Source organism: Cervus canadensis, chromosome 1 (assembly GCF_019320065.1).
Source record: "Cervus canadensis isolate Bull #8, Minnesota chromosome 1, ASM1932006v1, whole genome shotgun sequence".
NCBI classification, from domain to species: Eukaryota; Metazoa; Chordata; class Mammalia; order Artiodactyla; family Cervidae; genus Cervus; species Cervus canadensis.
Window position 1 is genome coordinate 75829789 of NC_057386.1, and position 16606 is coordinate 75846394.

Here is a 16606-nt window from a genome sequence, read left to right on the forward strand (position 1 = left end):
AAAATTTTCAAAAACAAGTCTCTTCTTTTTTTTTTTTTTTTACAACTGAGGTTTTTCTTTATTGTGGAGTTTTGAGGGTATAAATAATACGGCTCTCAAAAATAAGAAGTTTTTTATATTGCTCCCTGGTGTTACTTTTTTCTTAAACTCAGGTGATATTTTTTTTGTTTGGTTGGTTTTTATTTTTTTTATTTTTATTTTTTTCATTTATTTTTATTAGTTGGAGGCTAATTACTTTATAATATTGTAGTGGTTTTTGTCATACATTGACATGAATCAGCCATGGATTTACATGTATTCCCCATCCCGATCCCCCCTTCCACCTCCCTCCCCACCTGATTCCTCTGGGTCTTCCCAGTGCACCAGCCCGGAGCGCTTGTCTCATGCATCCAGCCTGGGCTGGTGATCTGTTTCACCCTAGATAATATACATGTTTCGATGCTGTTCTCTCGAAACATCCCACCCTCGCCTTCTCCCACAGAGTCCAAAATTAGTCTCTTCTAAATGAGCTTAACTGACGGGGAGAAAAGTTAAAACTAGCTCGAGGGAGACATGTTTGGGGAGTTCTGAGATGGGAGCAACTTGAGGGTTTTTCTTTGTGCTCAGGTGAAGAGGGAGGAAGCTGATAGAGCAAGGACTGTGGGGGACTGGATGCAAGGTACACATGGAGATATAGGCAGGACTAAGTGAAAAAAAAGATCAGAATGGGTGAAAGAGTAAGACAAAACTAGTTTGGACAAGGAAGGTGAAATGAAACAGTCCCCTCCTTAAAGGTAGCTCTCTCTCTTCTCTGTGAGAGAGGTAAAGATCATATGTTCAGAATAAGGAGTTAATTGGCAGCCTATAAACTTGAGAACAGTATGGAAGGCTTGAAATAGCTGATGTGTGTAAAAGGAGACTGAGTTGAGCAAGATTGAATAAAACATCATGGATGTGTAGTTTTCCCCAAAGAAGATTTCTTAGGAAAAAAGTTGTGTTATACGCAAATCCTGAAAATGCCCTCATATCCCATGCTATCCTACCAGTTGCTTTACTCTGAATGATAAACCACTGTTCAGAGAAGACACATTACCTGAAATGGCATTAATCCATACTAGTTTGATATCCTTATTAGCGATTCTTGACAGAATCAGCTAAAAAGAATACACAGGTTTACAAACATTTCCTGTGGATATGATTACATAATTGCAAGCAATTGTTTCATGACCATTAAACATTGGTCAAAATGTTTAATACTCTCTGACAGCTATAAATGTATAGAAAAATGAAAAATATAGTAAAACTAATATTCATCTAGTACACTGTAATTTAAAATGTGGAGACATGAAAAATGCTAAACATCACTAACATCAGGGAAATGCAAATCAAAAATCACAATGAGATATCACCTCATGACTGTCAAAATGGCTATCATCAAAAAGTCTACAAATAATAAATACTGGTGAAGGATGTAGAGAAAAGGAAATGCTTGTGCACTGTTGGTGGGAATGTAAATTCATGCAGCCACTAACTATGGAGAGTCCCCCCAAAACTAAAAGTAGAACTGCTGTGTAAGATCCAGCAATTCTACTGCTGGGTACGTATCTGAAGAAAACGGAAAGACTAGTTAGAAGAGAAACATGCATCCCCGTGTTCATAGCTTTGTTTGTAATAGCCAAGATATGGAAGTAGCCTAAGTGCTCATCAAGAGATGAATGGATAAGGAAGATGTGAGATATATGTATATCATGGAATACTGGGCTTCCCAGGTAGCTCAGGGGTAAAGAATCCACCTGCCAATGGCAGGAGATGAAGCTTTGATCCCTGGGTTGGGAAGATCTCTCTGGAGTGGGAAATGGCCACCCACTCCAGTATTCTTGCCTGGAAAATCCCGTCGACAGAGGAGGCTGATTGAGCTACAGTCCATGGGGTCACAAAGAGTCGGACAAGACTGAGCCCAACACCACAACAAATGGAATACTACTCAGCCATAAAAAAGAAAGACATTCTGCCATTTGCAACAACATGGATGGATTAGGGAGTATTACACTTAGTGAAATAAGTCAGAGAAAGACAATAGCCTGTTACCACTTATATGTGGAATCCAAAAAATAAACGTGCACATAACAAAACAGACAGATGCACAGATAGAGTGGGGAAAGGACAGGGGAGGAGTGAGATGCAGCCACGAACAGCTGTGTATAAAAAAGCAACAAGGAAATGTTGTACAGCACAGGGAAATATAGCCATTATTTTGTAATAATTTTAAATGGAGTATAATCTATAAAAATGTTGAATCACTGTGTTGTACACCTGAAACTAATATAATATTGTAAACCAACTGTACTTCAATTAAAAAATCAATAAATAAAACATGGAAATCATTGAGAATAAAGTATTTCACTTAGAAAATTTATTAAGAGTAGTTTAAGCATTGTTTGCCTTTTTCCTGTCCTATAACTTAAAATTGAGAGTGAACATTTTTTTATGCCTTGGCAAATTGTCATACTCCTGAGTTTGGATCAGGCACCTACGTTTTATCATTTATATTTTCAATGTCGTGAAACATCTCTGAGTGTTCCTTTAACGTGAAGTTTTTTGCCAGCATCATATCCTACGGGATATCCTTTCCGCTACAAGCATCTTCCTCATTTATGTCAGGCAAGTTCACCTTCACTTCGCAGTTGTGCTGCACACCCCGGGTCTCTGGAGAGCGAAGGTGTCAACATTCCCAGGGTCTGTGGCCGTTTAGTTGCATCCAGAGAAAGTTTCAGCATTATCACTGTCTGTACTTTCATTAGCCAGTCCCCTCTTTTGGTTATTTTGTTCGGTGTCATGTGGGTTTGTTTATTACTAGGAGACCAGGAGGCAACACAATTGCATGTTTTGCCGGCTATCAGTGACCTGAAAAGCAGATGCATGGTGACCAGTTACCAGCAGACTTGGAGAGAAGTGACGAGATGATGTGCATCTGTTACTTATGTAGTGATTTATGCACTGAGGAGTTGGGAAGTGAAGTTTGTACTTTATACAGTTATTCAGCTAATATTCCATGAAGACTCACATTTGAAAAGTTTTGGGGAAAACAGACATTATTTAATTAAAATGTAACTGAAATTCAAAGCGAGGACTGCCTATTTTGCACCTAATTCAAATCATGTATATAAACTCTGTTCTGCTTCCATTTTAATAAATAATGCCATGCCTAGATTTAAATCTCATTTAAAATCACATTATTTTTCTCTTATGGAAAACCATTTAAAATGCTCTACCTGGTCTCTCATTATTTTACCTTGATGGTACAAGATTTATAGTACAGTTTTTGTGAGCAGTATTTTATGCATTTTAATGATGTCCTTGTTGGTCTATAAATGTTAACTTTTAAAAATAAAGAGACTAAAAAATACTCCTCCAAAGAATTGTGGACAAGAGTCACACTTAATCCTTTCTATGACAGTCTGATTTCAGGAGCCACATTGTTATTTGGTAGGACTCTTATTAAACTAAAAGTATGCATTTAAATCTTCTAATGTTCTTGCTTTTTTGCAGTTACTATATTGTGCTAACTAGTCAATTAACTTGCATCTGTTAGAGTGCATATCTGATTGAAAACTTGAAAAAGTCAAAGTACTTATAATTTTTATAAGAGGAAATTAATTTTATATTGTATATTGTAATTTTTTACATGTGTCACTGACTTAGAAAAGAAATATTTTGGCTTAAAAAGTATTAGTTAAAAAGTATGATGTCATTATCAGATACATCATGAAGTTATTCAGATCAAAATACTGTATGGATATACATAAGGAACTTCTTTTTAATTGTATGATTTTGGTAAATCAAATTCAATTATACGCCTCTACTTCTGTTTATAGATTCAAAAGGCAGGTGACATCTGGATCCTTAGAAGTCATTTCAATACCTGCTTATTTTTATCCAAACATATCACATGCCGCCGGATCAACTGACGACTCAGAAAAATTAGAGAGGTATGATATATTGAAAAGTGGTATCCTTAAATAACTGGCTTCATCTGATAAAATGTTAGACTTAGCATGTAGTAGTTAATATTTGATGCACAGTGGTGTGCTGGAGCCAGCTTCTGTTGGCTGGCACCTAGATTCTATTAACACTCCCAGCTTTCCTATTTGCTGATCATCTGAGGCAGGTAATTTAGCCTTTTTTCCTTAACTTTCCCAACTTTCTAGTGTGTATAATAAAATCCACATTACGTATATGGGAAAGGCATTGTAAAAATAAAATACAGTCGTGTTTATGAAAGAATTCTAAAAAATAAAAAGCTCTATACACATACAAAGGATTGCTATTGTTTGATTATAAATGTGGTATGTATTACAAGAAGTATAATAATTTGGTTCCTCAAAACTCAAGAGCAAAAGACATTAAGATTCAGAAAAAAGTCTTGTCCAGGAAGCTTATTGGCACTGGGTTCTTTTTTTAAGTAATAAATGGTAAGTCCAAATCTAGATATCTTTTAGAGATTTTGTTTTGCTTTTAATGACCCACATTTTACTCTAATTTTTAGAGTCCTAAAGCTGGGAGACATTCTAGATCCTTGTTTTCCTTCTGTCCTTTATGACTCCATCATCATTTCATTTTTAGATTCTCTCTCTACATTATCCCTCTCATCCCCAGTCCTCTGCCTTGAGCTTAGTTCAGACCATTGGAGATTTATTGGCTTCCCTTAATCCTGGCCTAGTCTTGCCTCCAGTTCATTCTCCATCTTCTAGCCAGAAGAATCCTTTTTCATATGAGATATATAGTTTCCTGCATGTCATGAAAGACCCTTCATGAGCAGGCCCCTGCTGATCTCACTATCCTTGACTTCTTTCCATCAGCTCACAGTGTTCTCAGAGGTGGATTGCTCCTTCACACATCCATGCCTTTGCAGTACTGCTCCTCTACACTGAATGTTCTTCTTCCTTCTGCTCCGCCCTCCCCATCTTATTATAAGTCATCATTGTCCATATCTTTATGTAGTACCTGTCTAATGGCTCTCAGTTTATGATTTTTCTCTTTTTCCTGCTAGATTATGAGACCCAGAAGGGCAAGAACCACGCGGTGTATTGCTCTCTGGAGCTTCAGGACCTGGCCTAGTATCTGTTGTTGTTGTTCAGTTGCTAAGTCGTGTCCGACTCTTTGCAACCCCATGGACTGTAGCCCACGAGGGTCCTCTGTCCATGGGATTTTCCTGGCAAGAATACTGGAGTGTTTTGCCATTTCCTCCTCCACGGGGATCTTCTTGACCCGGGGATTGAACCTGAGTCTCCTGTGCTGGCAGGCAGATTCTTGACCACTGAGCGACTAGGGAAGCCCAGCCTAGTATCTGGTTTAGTATTAAATTAGTGTAATGGTTCTTTATACTTTTATTTAAACAAGACCTAAGATCAGGAAGAATATTAACTTTATTATATAAATGGTAATTTGACTAACCAAAACATAAAATAAGTAGATTATGCTTATCCTGGTTTAGCAATGGCAGACACTGTCCACTGAATAAAGTTGGAAAACCTTTTAGTATAACTTTAGTACAAGATATTCAGTTTCACTTAATGTAGAGAGTACTTTCTGTGAGTAAAGTGTAAAAGAAGTTTGTTTTTAATTACTAATATATGCTTATAAATAAAAATTAAATAAAATGAAAAATGTTAACAAATTTTATTATTTATCTCTAGTTGGAGAATCAAACAAGTATTAGATTTTTGTTTTTTGATGCTGTATGCCCAGCCCAAAGCTATGTATTATTTACAGGTAAGACCTTATTTAGATACATAATTGAAAGTGGAAGTATTATATCCTCCTTCTCTCCTTCAGTTACTTCTTCCTTATTGTAGCCCTCCACTTGACTTTGTACTTAAAAAGTGGAAATTATCCATTATATTAAAACACCAAAAGGAAGCTTAAAATTGGTTCTGTGTCAGTCTTCTTTCTGGGTCACTGTTAATAGAGGAAATTATAATTACATGAAGCAAACGGAAAAAAAAAATCTCAAATTAGCAAGAAAATAAATTATATTACTTCCATTTTTTCTACTCACAAGTATATTAGATTAAGCACACATATTTTGGGCGCTTATGTTAAACACTATATATGTACAGTTATCATTGCTGTTCTGTGTTGCCCCATTTTATGAGTAACACAGCTCTACAGTGTCTTATGTGTTTGTGAAATAAACCAACTATGTATAGTTTGTACCTCCTAAATTCCTGCATGGTGTTAAGTAATAATACTGCATTTCCAGCAGTGAGTATAGACCACACATGAGGGAGTGCACAGGTGCGACAGGAGTCTGCAGATTGTCACTGAGAATAGAGGGAGTTTGAGAAAGGCCTGAAGCCAGATCTTCTCTTTTTACAGTAAAAAACCAAAATCCCTTTCAATTCCCAGTTAGAGGCAATGTAATAGAAACACAAGATGCAGCCAATGTACTCATCCCCTTTGGGAAGAACAGGATTCTATTTTGTGCCCTGGTATTGTGCCTGAGGACTTGCGCATCTTCCCAAATCATTTAGGAACCCCTCTTCATCTATAGATTCCACATAATACACATTAAACTTAAAAAGGAAATTCTAATTTCCTTTCCACCCCACCTCCTCATGGAGATCTATTTCTAGGCTTATTGGCACCATACTTCTAACCAGCTAGGTGGGGCCGAGAGTGCCAGCTCCCTTTTGTCACCTCTTTGCCAAGCACAATATTTGGCACCAGAACGTGGCACTTATCAACTAAGCATAAAGCCAGTTAGTCCTAACCAAGAAACTAAATAGTTGTGAGTGTGAAAATGAACCCAGATGGATAGACTCTTCTGAAGAGGATTTAGATTGAATGTTACTTATTAGTATTTAGGAAAGAAACTGATAATCTCTGGTCTCAGAATTAGAAAATGAAAATTGACTAACAGGAAATAACCTCAACATGAATTGAGCTAAGAAATCAATCTACTACATCATAAAAATGTGGTTTTTTTCCTATTGTATTTTCAATTTTCAAGCTAATTTGTTCCGGGGAAGCATCAAAGGTACTAACACCTTTTTTTTTTTTTTTTTAAGCTGGAAGATGATATCATAGCTAACAAGATGTATCTTACAAAAATCACAGATTTTGTACATAACATCACTTCAAATAATTGGCTTTATATTGAGTTTTCAGTTCTTGGATTTATAGGTAAGCAGTGGATCTATTTTTGTGGGGTCAACATTTTCAGTACAAAAGTTTTTAAGAACTTATCAAAGAGATTGTTACTCAATGGAAAGGAATGGCATAATTTCTAGAAAGATACTATTAGTTTAGCAGAAAAATTAGATTCGAGGACCTGAATTTCAGAAAATGTGTTTTTAAACCAAGGTTTTTATAGATAAACAGTATAAATAAGCAGATTGACATATATTCACATGTTATAAAAACATAAGGCAGATACTACTTATAAATGCTAGGTCTGAGTCTGGCACATATTAGCACAGTGACTAAGATGTACTTCTATATTACATAGAAAAATATTGAAACTCAAAAAATTAAAGTTATAGAGGAAGGAATTTTAACAGGACTATTGTACTCTGAAGGCCTTTCAATTTCTAGTATGCTGAAACTAACATGCTTAAAAAATGTAAAAACATAGGAATTATACCCAGCACAGAAAAGTTCCTAAAATTGTGCCCATAATGTATTGTTTTTATAATTCATTTATAGACTTTCCTTTTGCTTCCCTCCATTTTTTCTTTCCATCCTTCTATCCTGTTTTCTTTTATTTAACCCTCACTGCAGGAGGCCAAGTTACCTAACTTGCTTCATATTGCATTTCATCTTTGTTTACAAGCAGGAGACCTTTTTTTATTCTTCTGTTTAAAGCCCCCCACCCCCCGCTACTTCCACCCACTCTCATGATAGGTTTGCACTCAATGTATTTCATCCAGAAGATACATATAAATACCAGATACCATGCAAAAGATTTGGTGTTCATTGTGTTTGTACTTGTTTAAAATTTACATAAATGGTGATTTGATAAACATATTTCTGTTCCTTATGTTTTTGTCCACAAAACTAGATTTTATAGCTGTCTATATGATGCTTTATGTTCATTTTCCTTACCGTTGCATATGTGCTACATAATAATCTATTTGACTTGTCCATTCCCAGAGTGGTGGACCTTGACTGCTTCTAGCTGTCTGCTGCCACAAAGAAATGGAGTGATATATATGTGTCCTGGGATGGGATCACTGGGTAAACATAGCCAGATCTCAAAAGTACTGCCAGACTGCTTTGCAGGTTGACTGTGTAGTATACTCTCATATGCAGTGCATCTGAGTTCCTGCTTCCCCATATACTTCATAACGTTTGATTTTATCCGTTAAAATTTTTGTTTGCCATGGGGAGGAGAATAAAGCGTTTCTCTGATTGCTAGTAAACTCCATCTATTCTTCTATATCTACTACTTCATATACTGACCAGTTTCCCCCTCAAACTTTCTGTAAAGTGGTGTGGATTCCAATTTTAAAACTCTGAAAGGTTTTTTTTTTTCCTCAGCTTTGGTTGCAATAAAAAGAAAAATTGTAGGTGACAGTAATACCCGCTGAAAGCTTGGAGAGATAATTTTGTTGGTTTATTACTTTGAGAATTTTAAATTCTTTTTGTCTTTCTCAGAAAAGTCAGGTAGTAGAAGGATAGAGAGTATTCACAAGAAACACTGTATATATGATACTGAATTCTTATTTAAGCTTAAATCTATAAAGGCTTCATTTTCTTTGTTATCATTATAACAATTCTGTTGTTCAGTATTTTCCAAAAATATGAGCTTGCCAAATAGAATTTTCAGAATGCTGGCAGCAGATAAAGAAAACAGATATTAAATCAACTATTTCTATCATTAAATCACTTGTTTTGGTTACTATGTACATAGGTGCCTAAAATTCAAATACAACCATACACTTGATCAACTGACCCATATAGACTCAAGTCTTAGTGAAAAATGAAATTCCTACATCCTACTATCATATTTATTAGGTGGCTAGATGTGTTTTACACTGTTGAAGGTGAAAATTTACCTGAATCTTATACCTTCAGCTTTATTTTTCAAGTTAAAGATGCAATATGTTAACAATAAATAATTAGATGTAATGAAATCATACTTTAAAATACAGTAAATCTTTAAGAATCATAAATACAAAAGAAAATAACATTCTTATAAAATAATGTTCAAATATTGAAATAATACTTTATTTTATTCAAAATTAAGCACTAAAAATAAAAAATGTAGTATGTTGATAAAGTTCTATGTAAATAAGCTTACAAGTTATGGTTTCTGAAAAACTAAGTGAAAGGTTACAGGTCCTAAACTTTCCATTTTATTTGTATATCTTGCAAGTGATTTGAACAGTTGATCCTCCTTAGTTATCAAAGTTAATTTCTTGAGAGTATTCACGGTTCTAAAGTTGCTTCTTACTTATCCCACCAAAAGTGGTAATTCTTAATACTGAAGCAGATATATGATTTTGCTTCATCATCCTCCAATTCATTAATGCTTTAAGCTTTGCAAGGAATAGATATATTTAATTTTTAATATTTTTATACTCTTTCCCATGTCAGTGGAATGAATAACTGTATATAAGGGTGATGTTTTGATATGTGGCATAAACACTGAAGAGTTATTGGGCTTTGTTTACTTTTTCTCCATAGGAAAGCTATTTAAATCTGAAGATTTAACTGACTTTGTACATTTTTTTTTAATGTTCTACAAAGATAAACCTGTAGATTTGCTCTTGGGGGACATTTTTCTGGTAAAGATGTGTACCCCAGGAGAAGCTCTTGTGAGTATTTCTTTACTTTGTACTTTTAGGAAAATACTATCTCTCTGATGTAATTACCTAAATTTTGTTTACAAATTTTAGTGCATTGATTTTTTTTAACTGGATATTTATATATATTTTAAAAAGGAATCGATGTAAACATATACCTGTTACAAATATTATTTCAAAGTATATCACCTAAGTATAAAAGATGAGACTACAAAATTTTTAGAAGAAAACATGGGAAAAAAATCTTTAGGACCCAGGATTAGGTGAAGAATTCTTAGACATGACACAATGCTTGATCCATTTTTAAGAGTTGATAAATTGGACTTCATTAAAATTAAAACCTTTTGTGTTGCAAAATTTACTGTTAAGAGAAGGCACCACAGGATAGAAAAGATATTTGTAAATTCCATGTCTAACAAAGACTTGTATTCAGAATATATAGACAGTTTTCAAAACTCAACAACAGGAAAACAATCCAGTTGAAAACTAGGCACAAGATTTGAACAGACTCTTATCAAGGTATTTTCTCCCTTACTGCAGTAAGCAATGAACTCAGCTTTGCTTCATCAACAAGTTATTTGAGTGGTATTTTGGGCAAGCAAGAATTTGATAATACCATCCTACTGAAACTTTTATTAATAGATTAAAGGTATTACTATATTTCCTATATTTTAAGTCTTCAACTAACTTTATCTGAACTTTAGTTTCAAATTAACTGTACATTATTTAATGACTTTACAGTTTTAAAAACAATTTTTAATACAATATTTTCCTACATGTTAACATCAGTAGAAATGAATTTAAATAAGCCTGCTATTTAACATTAGCACATAAATTTGAGATATATTTTAATGAATTTTATATGTATACATTGCATAAATAATGATAACGATCATAATAATTGTTTAAACTATTTTATTGATGTATAGTTGATTTACAATGCTGTATTAATTTCTAATGTACAGAAGAATTATTCAGTTATACATATACATACATATCTATATATATATAGATAGATATATATACACATACGCATTCTTTTTCATATTCTGTTTTCATTATGGTTTCTTAAAGGATGTTGAATATAGTTCCCCGTACCATACAGTAGGACCTCATTGTTTATCCATTAAATATAGAATAGTTTGCATCTGCTAACCCCAAACTCCCAGTCCACCCCTTCCCCACCCCTTCTCCGTCTTGGCAACCACAAGTCTGTTCTCCATGTCTATTGAGTTTGTTTCTGTTTTGTAAATAAGTTCATTTGTGTCGTATTTTAGATTCCACATATAAGTGATAGCATATGACATTTTTCTTTCTCTGTCTAACTTTCTTTCTTGGTATGATAATCTCTAGATCCATCCATGTTGTTGCAAATGGCATTATTTCATTTTTTATGCCTGAGTAATATTCCATTATATATATGTACCACATCTCTCAAATGCTTGTTTTTAATAGGGGTGATAATGTCACAGGCCATCTTTCTTTGAGAAGATTATCCAAGTCTTTTTCCATGAAGTATAATATTGTTTTTTTTAATCATATATCTTTTAAGGAGAAATTGAAGAGGGAGTAATTTAGTTTTTAAATCAATAAATGGGGAGAGAATAATGTAGACCAAGAGAAATGGATAGATGGGAAAATACTAGAAAGTTCATGTTACTGGAATAAAGAGAGAGGAGAGGAAAATTACAGTTCACACAATAGTAGCCTGATTTTCTGAGCTTTCCAGGTGACTCAGTGATAAAGAATCCACCTATAATGTAGGAGATGCACAGGAGACTTGGGTTCCATCCCTGGGTTGAGGAGATCCCCTGGAGTAGGAAATGGCAATCCACGCCACCATTCTTGCCTGGAAAATTTCATGGACAGAGGAGCCTGGCAGGCTATAGTCTATGGGATCACAAAGAGTTGGACAAGACTGAGCAAGCAAGCCTGATTTTCTAGTGAACTAATAGAGTTCATGGAAGAAAAGACATGCTTTTGCATCTCGATTTCTTTATTCCATTATTCTTACAAAGAAAAAGCTAAGAATTTAAATGTTTTGTTTAAATTTTAAAGTAGTAATATAGAATCCAGGCAAAAATTAATAAAAGGTTCTGCCACCAGTAAATGCAATAAAAATGAGTATTTGAGTTTTTACACAAGATTGTTGTTTCTCTTACAGGAAAAATGTATAGAACGAAATAAGCATATTCGTATTCGATATAAACCTTCTCTTTTCCAGCATGTGGGTATACAGTCATCATACCCTGGAAGAGAACAATATTTCAAAGTAAGTGTTTTGACATGTAGTTGTGTAATACACAAGGTTTCATGAACTTACAAAATATTATTTAGAAAAGGAATGATGAGAACATGAGAGGCTATAAAAATTGTCTAAATACAATTCATCTCATGACAGAACTATTTGTTATGAACAGCAATCAACTTTGCAAGATCCAGGTTATCTATCATGGTTAGAAAAATCCAGCCTATGTAAACTTCTATGCCTTACTCCTCTCAGCTCTATAATTTAAATAATGAAACTAAAAAGGTGTTTTGAAAATTATAGTAAAATTCACTATTTTAGTTTAATATTCAGAATTATAAAAAAAATTTCAAAAATAAAATGCCTCTATTATTGAATTTAAATGTAGCAGCATTCTTTTTCAGGTCACTTTACCAAATGAACAAAATTTTAACATTATTTGATTTTTAATCATTCCTAAGTTTTTCATCATTTTCAAAAACAATGTTATTTATAATTGACTTAGCATCTTGGTGGGGTAAAAAGAGCAAAGACTTCAGAGTCAAAACAATCAATTTTTAGTTGTGATGACCTGTGTACATGAGACTGGGCAAGCCCTACCACACTTCTGAGCTTTAAAGAAAGCTAGAAAATGAGGTTGAAATTAACAAGCCTTAAGATTTCTTTTACCTCTGCCATACTGTTGACATTGCTATCCTTCTTAGCTTCTTCACACAACAAAGCTAATGATTGCTTTAATATTCTCAGTTGAAATGAGACAAATGCACATGCACACCCTCTCATCATTTCATTCATTATTTGTCTGCCCTTTTTTCACCTTTTCTATTCTGGGTATTTATTGTACTGCACCCTTTGAAACAGTACCTTAGAGTGTGAACTCAGTATACATTAGCTGTTAGCCATCAGGCAAGGTGGAATTCAGATTTAAAGTGCTTGGTGAACAAGTATCTGGAATAGTAAGAACTTTTATGAATCTTTATCCGGAAAGTAATATCATCAAAATACATAAAACATAGTCACAGGTGATGCAGACAGAAATTAGTCTATGCCTTTTTGCTTGTTGATGCTATTATAAAGGGATTCTTTTTTTCCTTTATATATCTATTTTACAAGATAAGATATTTTAACCTATCTTTGTAAATTTGTGACAGATTAAGGAGAATGTACATCTAATCATTCATATGTTGATGTTATAATCTTAACTTTATTCTTTCTTTTCTTCATACCACATAAAACAGAAATAGCAATTTAATCATGTGTAAAATATGATTATATTAAATTATTTAAAAAATTTCCAACAGGATATCTATTATTAGGAATTTCAAAATTTAACACCTTCTTTAAAAATGATCAGAATCATTCTTTGGAAAAAATGGCATAACAAGGATTAGACTATTTCTCAACTTTCTTCATAGTGGGTAAGAGAGAGATTACATCATATTAAAGAAAGTTAAATCGTCAATAAAAAGGTGGTAAGTATAAAAATTGATATAAATATATAGAAAATTGTCAGATAGTCATCAATGTGTTATTTTATAGCTTTATGTTAGGAATGTTTTTAAATTTTATGCATGTAGCTTTCTAACATTCACTAATATTTTGTTTCAGAAGAATCAATTTCCTTTTCCCTTTTTATCATGCACTGTAAAAGGGAATATAATATCATGTACTGTAAAAGAGGAATTTCCTTTTCCCTTTTTATCATGTACTGTGGATGTACAATGAATTTGGAGACAATAGAGCTGAGTTTGAAGGCTCATTCTTATCAATAGATGCACCAATATGGATAAATCACTAAAATACTATGCTAACTGAAAAAAGCCAGGTGCAAAAGACTACATATTGTATGATTCTATTTATATAAAATTCTAAAGCAAGCAAACCCTGCTATCTCATGATTTTAATTTATATATCTTTAATGACCAGTGATGCTGAGCATCTTTTACGTGCTTTATGTAATTTTATATATTTGTGTACATATAAATATGTAAATTTTAAGCAGAAAAATATTTAGCTTGTCTCTATTCATCTAACTTATAGTTAAAAAATAATAATCTAATAAAATAAAAGTTCATCTTAGTGGTGAATTTTAGTTTTACAAATTTTAAAATTTTACCTATGTCTTCAATTTAAATGTCCTTTATCATTTCATGTTCTACATCTATAATAAACATAATTTCAACTAAAATGTCTCAGTACAAATAACTTCTGAAAACTCAAAGTACTTAAAGAGTTTCTATTATTTGATAAGCCAGAGAACAGTGTGTTTGATAATTTGCTAGTGCTTCGTCCTACACAAAAGGTCATCTTCCTTTTATTGCAATGCATTGGACTCAGGGCAGAGTGTTTCAATGTGTTGCAGGCTGGGTTGCCAGATAAAATACAGGATGCCCAAATAACTTTGTTTCTTTTCTTTATTTTTTTTCAAACCCAAATAACTTTGAATGTCAGTTAAACAATGGCTTTTTGTGTGTGTATGACCCATTTGTTTTGTGTTAACCCTGGTTGGAGGTGACGGAAGAAGGCATAGAAGAATAGTTCCCATCAAAATACATTACCTGTTGAATAATGACATGCAGCATGTTTGTATTTTCTTCAAAATTGTTATGTAAAGTTTTATGTGTCTCTTTTATGTAAAGATAGAGCAGACAGAGATGGTTGCAAAAGGACAGAATAAGGAAAAAGTATTGTCAGAAAACTGTCATGAAAATAATTACGTCCTTATGAATGAATAATATGCCATTTCTAGATGTTACAGATTTCTTATTTTTATTACAGGAAATATGAAAAAATGAAGCACAACAAGACGAAGCTCTGTAATACTTTAATCTTAGGTCACCGTGATTTCCAATGGCATCTTTCAGAAATTTTAATATTCAAAACAAATGATTATATAAAAGAGGAAGGAATAATGAACAAACTAGTAATTTGGAAGTATTTAACTGCCTCTATGTCAATTTTTTGCAATATGCAAATACAATATGCAAACAAAATTTGCATATTTGTTTCTGATACTTGTACCCTTACTATTACAATTTTTTATAAAAATAAGTAAAGACAGGGAGGTTTTTAAAAATAAAGAAATATATTTTGTTGAATTAGATAGTTAAGTAGCTATCTAAATAGCTAAACATTTTAGCTAAGTAGCTAAAATTTCAGAAACTTGCTATCATCCAGGACAGGTTCTGTGTGAACCGGTGCGTGCTGTTATCTGTTTTGTTCAGACACCTAAAATAGCAGAAGGCTGAGCAGCTCTGAGGCTGGCAGTGCCCAGTATCTTCTTGTCTTTTTAACAAATGCATTTAAAACCCTAAAACTTCCAAGTGCCATTTGAGCTGATTAACAAACATCTTGATATATATGTATTCTGACAGTCATTCAGTTCTAAAGATTTCATATTTTCTCTTATTATTGTATTCTTAACTCTTGGGTTATTTGGGAGTGTTTTTTTAATATCTTGGTTTTGCCATCTTTTACTGTTGATTTATAATTTAATTACCTTGTTGTTAGAGACTTCGTGTGATAAACTTTGAGAGTTATGAACTCATATTTCATATGAATTAGAGAAGAATGTATAGTCTTTACATACTGCCTTTAAAATATGCATCACTCATTTGCATTTTTATTGAGGTATAGTTGATTTCCTTTTTTCATTTGTTTTTATAAATGTTAGTTTTGTGCTTTATAAATGTCTTCTTTAAATATTCCTATTCATTGGATGCTGGTTTCTCTTATATCAAGCTTTTTAATTTATTTGTTAAACGCTTTTAAATCTTTATTAATTCATCAGTTTCTTATAGGAATCTATTAAAATCTACTATTTTTCCTCTTATTATTCTATTGAGTTTTACTTTGAGAAGTAATGAGGTATTCCTTCTTTCTTATCCTTCATAAAATATGAAAATCTTAATTCAAACTGCTGTATTATCCTTGACTGTCAAAACTTTGCACATTTACATCAACATGAACCGTGTCACATACTAAAGTGAATATGAATGATGAACTATTCATATGCACCCATTTCACTTTCTTCTTTAAAGAAAGGAGCTATATGTCAACTATTACCTCAATAAAGCTGGGAAGAAAAATAAGAATAAAAGACATGTATTTTTAAAATTTGACTTCAGTTTTGAGCTTTTAAAATTAAATCTACCAGATCATATTCCAGGTTAATATGAAAAACTACAACTAATTCCAGGTAGAGCATTTCTGAAAAAGCAGCACGATTCCTTGTAAAGGTACCCACTAGACTTCTTAGTTCACCATCCAAAATTGGAACAAAATACCTGAAGGGTTGATACAATAAACTGGAATAGTATTAAATGAGACTGTCCAACATTCCACTGGCTGTTGTTGAAAAACCTGAATGATTCCAGATGATTCCAAGGGAACTCTGCTGTGACACTCAGAAAGAGGCATTTGAACACTGACCGATATACCCTGGGCATGGCAGATGCTGGAAGTTATGATACAGAGAAGGAAGTTAAAAGGCAGCCTTAAAGATTCAACCCAGTGACTACTGTCCTTAAGGGAATGATTCCAGAACAAGAGTGTTTCAGTGGTCAGGACA

The 16606-nt window shown here is 33.2% G+C and overlaps 1 protein-coding gene across 1 annotated transcript in view; it reads left to right on the forward strand.

Annotated features, from left to right (window-relative positions):
• The window catches only part of MGAT4D (MGAT4 family member D), a 48407-nt gene extending 32607 nt beyond the window's left edge, over positions 1-15800 (forward strand). Inside the window, exons 6-11 of the mRNA XM_043485846.1 lie at positions 3855-3968; positions 5676-5751; positions 7050-7164; positions 9670-9800; positions 11953-12060; positions 14815-15800. Of these exons, the coding sequence (XP_043341781.1) occupies positions 3855-3968; positions 5676-5751; positions 7050-7164; positions 9670-9800; positions 11953-12060; positions 14815-14823 (553 nt within the window). The 3' untranslated portion in view covers positions 14824-15800. The remainder of the gene's footprint in view (positions 1-3854; positions 3969-5675; positions 5752-7049; positions 7165-9669; positions 9801-11952; positions 12061-14814) is intronic.
• The last annotated feature ends 806 nt before the right edge of the window (positions 15801-16606 follow it).